Source organism: Nicotiana tabacum, chromosome 5 (assembly GCF_000715075.1).
Source record: "Nicotiana tabacum cultivar K326 chromosome 5, ASM71507v2, whole genome shotgun sequence".
NCBI lineage: Eukaryota > Viridiplantae > Streptophyta > Magnoliopsida > Solanales > Solanaceae > Nicotiana > Nicotiana tabacum.
The window spans coordinates 18,428,797-18,436,521 of NC_134084.1; the positions used below are offsets into that span (position 1 = coordinate 18,428,797).

At 37.4% G+C, this 7,725-nt stretch overlaps 1 protein-coding gene across 1 annotated transcript; it reads left to right on the plus strand.

Annotated features, from left to right (window-relative positions):
• The first annotated feature begins 3,165 nt into the window (after positions 1 to 3,165).
• Positions 3,166 to 4,343, plus strand: LOC142180708 (uncharacterized). Its single transcript, XM_075252766.1, is given in 4 exon segments — positions 3,166 to 3,459; positions 3,586 to 3,663; positions 3,754 to 4,000; positions 4,003 to 4,343. Coding segments are annotated over 4 exon segments (960 nt in total).
• Positions 4,344 to 7,725: the final 3,382 nt, after the last annotated feature.

The window sequence follows — 7,725 nt, forward strand, 5'->3', positions numbered from 1 at the left end:
ACGCGAACGCGAAGAACAAAATCCCTGGGCACTAAACAGCAAAAACCTGCAACTTTTCATAAGTCCAAAACCTTCCGAAACACACCTGAGCCCTCGGGGCTCCTAACCAAAAATCCGTACTAACTCAACAACATCATACGAATTTTTTCGTGCGATCAAATCACCAAAATAACCTCAATAACAACGAATTAAACCTTAAAACCAAAGAACTTCCTCAAACTTCTTAAAACATATTTTTTTGTAATTTGGTCCGAATCACGTCAAACGACATCCGTTTTTCACCAAATTCCACAGAATCATCTTAAATCATATATAAGACTTGTACCGGGCGCCGGAACCAAAATACAGGCCCGATAAAATCACGTTCTAATCTAATTTCATTTCAAATTCCTTTAAACAATTTCAGAAAATAATTTTCTTTGAAAATCATTTCTCGGGCTTGGGACCTCGGAATTCGATTCCGGGCATACGCCCAAGTCCCATATTTTCCTACGGACCCTCCGAGACCGTCAAATCATGGGTCCGGGTCTGTTATCTAAAACGTTGACCGAAGTCAAATTAACTCATTTTACAGTCAAAATTTATTATTTTTCACAGATTTTCACATATAAGCCTTCCGGCTGCGCGCCCGGATTGCGCACGCAAATCGAGGTGATGCTGCATGAGGTTTTCAAGGCCTCAGAAACACAGATTTCAATTTAAAAGCAAGTGATGACCCAAAGGGTCATCAGACTTGTCTTTTTCTCTCAATCTCACCCTTTTTTATTATTAAATAATTTTATTTTATTATTTACCCTATCCTTTTCTATAGTAATTTTACCATGTATCATAATTTTTCTTTACAATATTACAAGTTTATTCTTCATATTGCTGGTGCATGATATCATAAAATGATGGCAAACGATACAATCTATCCAAATATTATTTTTATCAAGCTATACAGTATAATACAATACAATACGATACAATACATTATGAAACTATTCGTAAACCATCCATACAAGCTGTTATATACACACTATAACAAAAAAAAAAGATGTTATCCATACAAAAGATGGTTTCGCCCCTGCCTACAAAAAAAAAAAGTGTAGGTCAATTCTCATTATCCTTTTTTTTCCATTTTGCAATCTCCAACTTATGTAATGAAATTTACGTAATTTACAACAATAGTTCAAGATTATAAAAGTAAACAAATTTAAGGGACATGGTGCACCTTTTAAAGAAAAGGGTATTAACTATTAAGTTGAAGAAGTTAGATGAAATATCTTAATTTTACTTTTATATTGATTCAATATTTTCATAGTAAATAGCAATAAGTTATAGTAATTGAATAATTTCTTAATATCAAGAAACTTCCAAAATTAAATAATTTTCTTTTGACATACGAAAACTAAATTTCATCGTCCTAACAATTGCAAGTTGTTTCAATTTGAAAGTAACTTTATTCCCTATATATCCATCAATGATAAGTGGAATTGCTATAATTGGTCAAACAACATAATGCAGGTCTCAATGTGAAAAAATCCACAAAGAAAATATAGGCTAATTGCATTTACTAAAACAGCGGTCAAACTAATCTGTGCATCAACCCTGTTATGATCGAGGATATAATTATTTTCTCCACTAGCTCTCGATGAAGGAAAATAATTTACTTATAATCTCAAATTAAATATTCTATTTCCTCTCTTTTCTTGCTTGTACCGTGGGAATAACTAGTTAAATCCATTAATCAATTAGATCTACCTCCCTAAAAGAGAGTTTATACACGACAGCGAAAAATAATTATAAGTAATAGTTCATAAAATATATTATTGGTAACCCAAAAAATAAAGTAGGTTATCCGCTACAGCAAAAAATAGTAATAGTGAAAATATTCATTGTAAATTCAAAAAATAATGTGTGTATACTCTTTCACACAGATGCCCCATTGAAGAAGTCTAAGAGGTTAGTTATGGACTTATGGTGGGGCAAGGAGAGGTAGGGACAAGCCAAAAAGTATTGAGGAAAGTTGATTAGGCATGGCATGTATGGCACATCTTGAGCCTGCTGAGTACATTACTCTTGATAGGAGGGTGTAGAGGTCGAGAATTAGGGTAGTTGGGTATAAAGTATTTGAGCGTAATTCCTTTTCGTACCTATAATGTTTTTCTAACATGTAGTACTAGTGTATTCTCGTATTTCTTATTTTTAGATTTCTAATACTACCTGTTGTTTCTTTTACTTCGGCCTATGGTTAATGCTTCTCTTTACATGAACTTTTCTCTATTATATTTCCTTTTCTAAATTGCTATGATTATGTTTTTCTTGAGCGATGGTCTATCAGAAACAATTTATCTACCTTCACAAAGTAGGAGTAAGGTTTGCATACATTACCCTCTCAGATCTTACTTATGGGACTACACTGGCTATGTTATTTGTTTATCCGTTTTATCTATTTAGGGGTCTCGAAGGGTCTGATGGCCATAAAGGGGACTGGTGGTGGCACGAAGAGGTTCAAAGGAAAGTGGAAGCCAAGAGAGAGGCATATTTGAAGCTAGTAAATAGTATAGACGAGGGGAAAAGGAGTGCTAACAGGGAGGGGTATAAGAAGGCTAGGAAGGAGGCGAAATTGGCAGTTATTGTGGCTAAGACCGTGGCGTTTAGTCGTTTATACAAAGAAATTGGGGATAAAGGTAGGGACAAGAAGTTGTACAGGCTGGCAAAGGTGAGGGAGCGGAAGGCCCGGGATTTGGACCAAGTGAGGTGCATAAAAGACGAGGAGGGTAGAGTTTTATTGGAGGGGGCACAGATTAGACAGAGATGGCAGTCTTACTCCCATAAACTCTTGAATGAAGAAGGATATAGGAGCATTGTGTTGGGAGTTGGAGTACTCGGAGCGACAACAAGATTTTAGGTACTGTAGACGCATACGAGTGGGGGAGGTTGTAGGGGCTATGCGCAGGATGAATAGGGGTAGAGCGACTGGGCCGGACGAGATCCCGATAGAATTCTAGAAGAGCATGGGTAAGGAGGGCTTTGAAGGGCTTGCTAGGTTGTTTAACGTCATTTTTAGGACGAAGAAAATGCCCGAAGAGTGGAGGCGTAGTACGATGATCCCGTTGTACAAGAACAGGGGATGTCCAAAACTACAACAACTATAGGGGTATCAAGTTGTTAAGCCACACGATGAAAGTGTGGGAAAGGGTGATTAAAGGGAGGTTGAGGAGACGTGTGTCCATTTTCGAGAACCAGTTTAGTTTCATGCCGGGACGATCAACTACTGAGGCCATTCACATTGTGCGGAGATTGGTGAAGCAGTATAGGACGGTGAAGAAGGATTTGCATATGGTGTTCATTGACCTGGAGAAAGCCTATGACAAAGTCCCGAGAGGGATTCTGTGGATATGTTTGGAGGCTAGAGGAATGCCTGTAGCATATATTAGAGTGATTCAGGACATGTATGATGGAGCTAAAACACAGGTTAGGACAGCAGGAGGAGACTCTAACTATTTTTCGGTTAAGATGGGGTTGCATCAGGGATCAGCACTTAGCCCGAATTTGTTTTCCCTGGCAATAGATTCTTTGACGTGACACATTCAAGGGGAGGTGCCTTGGTGCTTGTTATTTGTGGATGAAATAGTCCTGATTGATGAGATGCGAGGTGGCGTTAACGAGAAGCTGGAGGTCTGGAGACATACTCTGGAGTCTAAGGGTTTCAAGTTGAGCAGGACCAAGACAGAGTAGTTGGAGTGCAAGTTCAGCGGTTTTACCCAGGAGGCGGACGGGGATGTGAGGCTCGATACGCAAGTCATTCCCAGGACAGAGAGTTTCAAGTATCTAGGGTCTATAATTCAGAAGGATGGAGAGATAGACGAGGATGTCACACACCGTATCGGAGCAGGATGGATGAAGTGGAGGCTCGCTTCCGGTGTCTTGTGTGATAAGAATATGCCGTTGAGACTTAAGGGTAAGTTCTACAAGGTAGTGATTAGACCGACTATGTTGTATGGGGCAGAGTGTTGGCAGTTCAAAACTCCCATGTCCAGTAGATAAAAGTAGCGGAAATGAGGATCTTGAGATGGATGTGTGGGCATACTAGCTTGGATAGAATTATGAATGAAGTTATTCAGGACAAGGTGGGAGTGGTTCATATGGAGGCAAAGCTACGCGAGGTGAGGTTGAGATGGTTCGGGCATGTTAAGAGGAGAAGCACAGATGCCTCAGTCATGAGATGTGAGAGGTTGGCCTTGGGAGGTAAGAGGAGGGGTAGAGGTAGGCCAAATAAGTCTTGGGGATTGGTGATCAGGCGGGACATGGCGCAGCTTGAGCTAACCGAGGACATGACCCTAGATAGAAGGGTGTAGAGGTTAAAGATTAGGGTAGAAGGTTAGTAGGTAGTCGTGTGTTTCCCTTTGTCTTCTCTAGTTCGATAATATTAGTGCTAGTATGGTACCCTTTTTTCCTTAATTTGCTATATTCGCATGTCTTGTTCCGTTATTACTTGTCATCGGTAATTCCGTAGTTTGCTAGCAGTACTTCGTTCATATTCTCGTTTGTTGCTTTGGATTTAATTTTCTAAATATATTATCTTGCTATTGCTTATTATCGGTACCTCTTTCATATTCTCTGTTGCTATCTTCGATTTAGTTTTCTAATTATTTGTCTTGTTATTACTTGTTATCAGGGCTTCTTTCACCTTCTTTAGCCGAGGGTCTATTCGAAAACAGTCTCTCTGCCCTTCCAGGATAAGGGTAAAGCTGCGTACATTACCCTCCCCAGACCCCACTTGTAACATTACACTGGGTGATTGTTGTTGTTGTACTCTTCTACTCCTCCCTCCCCAAACCCAAAAAAATAGAAAAAGGAAGGTTGAGAGAGAGAAAGAAAACTGAAAGCCTTATAAAAATTAAAACTTGTGTTAGACTAGAAAGGCAAATGCAAGATGACAACAATTGGTGAAGTATTCCTTGTGTCTAGCTAGCTTCGTGGATATTGGACAGTACGTGTACGCAAATGTCTGTATTTATTTTATCCATTTGTGCGTACCACTTTGCCTACTCAATCAAAATTATATTATATTCTTTTTCATAACGTTAGCGCGCACATCAACTATTTTATACCTCTTGTTTGTTGATACATGCACAAATATTTTAAATATAATAAACTGACTATAGTTCAATAATAAAGCTTTTATTTATTTGCAAGGCATCTGACTTAAATAAAGTCGACTATTACGATATCACGGTTTAGTTGCTTATATATGAGTTTTACTTAAAAAATATGTAATCTCCGGAGGTGGATTTCAATAGTTTTTAACTGAACTTTCTATTTTTAAGATTGGATGCTCAATTAATATTTTTGTGTATAATTACTAATTCCCAACATAGAAATTATAATGTTTGACTAAACAATAGTTGATGTTTAAGCACCCATAAGGTTCATAGTAGATCCGACATTGGTAGTTTCCTCTTGTTTTAGTGTAGGTTGCCGTAAGCTATATTAGTTTAAGCAATAACGAGATTGAAATATTTAAAGTTTAAATTATTGAATCCAGTTTTCATGGAGATCAATTATACTTTGATATATATTGCTGACGGGGTAACTCTATACGTTGATATTTGATAAAATTAAAATTTATATTATGTTTTCTAATACATACAATTGGTATTGTCGACATTGCCACTTTCGGTAGACGTGTTATTTTATACACTTCACATATCTATCTTGGCATGTACTATTTGTTTAACCAGAAAATAGGAATTTCGGTCAAAGCTTAATTTTAGAAGAACTCGGATTACTGATAATCAAATGAGGAAATAATTATGCAATGGAAAAAGAAGAATTGAATTGAAAAGTAACTGAGTAAGCAAAATAAGGCAAAGTAAATCAGTGTATTCCAATAATAATATGTCTCTTACAAATGTTATTTCTCTCCTTTTATAGCTATTTCTAAGTACTACGTTTCTTTCCTCTCATAATAGAGCCATTATGAGCAATTAATGGTATTAATGTAACGTTATAATTGACAATCGTAAATGTTTCGTGAAGATTCTATAACGTTTCCCATCATTAATGCTCATTAATTACAGATAATATATATGTACTTTTTGCTATCTAGGTTCATTCCTTCGATGTCTCTTCAAATTACCAAGAGATCCGAGTAACCATTCCTACTTGTTTTCTTGAATCTTTGCCCGTACCTATTAAGGTTCGTGTCTCTTTGAATACTCTTTGCTAGCTGTCATTCCTTCATTGATCCATGTGTCTTGACATGTCAGCACATAATTAATTTCAAATGTTAAGTTATTTTTTTCCAATACAAATAGTCCCCCCACTTGTCATTTATTTAGCAATTGAATATTTGGAAAGTGGATCTCATTAAAGCGGGTATTTTTGTCGTCATTCCACATATCATTAAACCTTCTCCAGAACTGATGCTTCGCATGTCACTTCTATTTAATGCATGTGACACGTGGTGACTTTTGATTGGTTCTGCAACCCTTCAGCGCCTTTTAAGGCTCTTTTACGGCTACATCAATTACGAAGTGACAGTTTTCATTATGATGTTCCCATCATTACCTTTTTGTTTGACAGTTGCTTTTGAGTATAAATATATCCTTTGTCTTTTCTTTCTCAGAAAAGTTTTCCATCTTTGAGTATTCAATCTTCTCTACTTCCTCGTAAACTATGTCTTCTTCGAACCCTGATCCCCAAAAAGTTCCTATTGTAGATGAACTTCACCTTGCTCCCACTAGAAGCAGGAGAGGGGGAAGATTGCATAGTCTAGGGTCGGTTTCTATTAGAGGTTCTTCTTCTTCTCTACCTAGTTCCACTCTTCCTTCATCTTCTAGAACTAGGGCTTATCTGGCACATAGGTCTTCTGCCAGAAGTAGGTATTCCAATGAGCCAATCCGTGAACCTACAGTAGACAAAATTATCCCTTCTAAACTCTCTTTTTATACTGATAGAGAATCGATCAGGAACCAGGTTTCCTTTATATCCTCTCATGATCATGCTGATGTTTTCCCTTCAAAGATTACTGAAGGTTTGATCTCTGTTGTTCGTAAAGATTTTCATTGGAGGTTCGATTTCCCAATTATGATCCCTAACGCAAATCAAAGGATTACTTCTTTCAAAGCTGGTTATTCCTTTGTGTATACGTACCCCTTTACTTTAGGCTTTAGGCCCCTTATTGATCCAATCATTATTGAATTCTGCCTTTTTTCAATGTGTGTTTAGGACAAATTAGCCTTATTGTATGGAGGGTTGTTGCATGTTTAAGGTATTTGGATAATTTGGCTCAATTGCCTTTCACCTTTTTCATTTGATCCATCTCTACTACCCTAAGTTGTTTTACGACATGAGATTTTTACTTTGGTGGCGAGGAGTAAGAGGGTTTTAATCAGCCCTGAGGATGATAAGGATAGTGGCGGGTATGCCAGATTTGTTGCTTCTCCTACGGTAGGATTAGTAGATGAATAAAATATACCATTCCCTGAAAAGTGGAATTTTGCACATAAGTTTTCTTCACAACTTTTTTTCTTCTCTTTTTCCCTTTTTTTAGAAAGGGTTTGTACTTCCCGTCACTGTTTCTCTTTTCTTTTTTCAGCAACCATGGGCATTGTTGAAGAGATTCCCAATTTTCGTGGTTGGGTAGAGAAATTGTTGACCATTGCTCCGATGGAAGTTAGATCTTGGAAATACCTTTCAAACAGGTTTGGTTGGAAGGTTAAGACTCACAGTAAA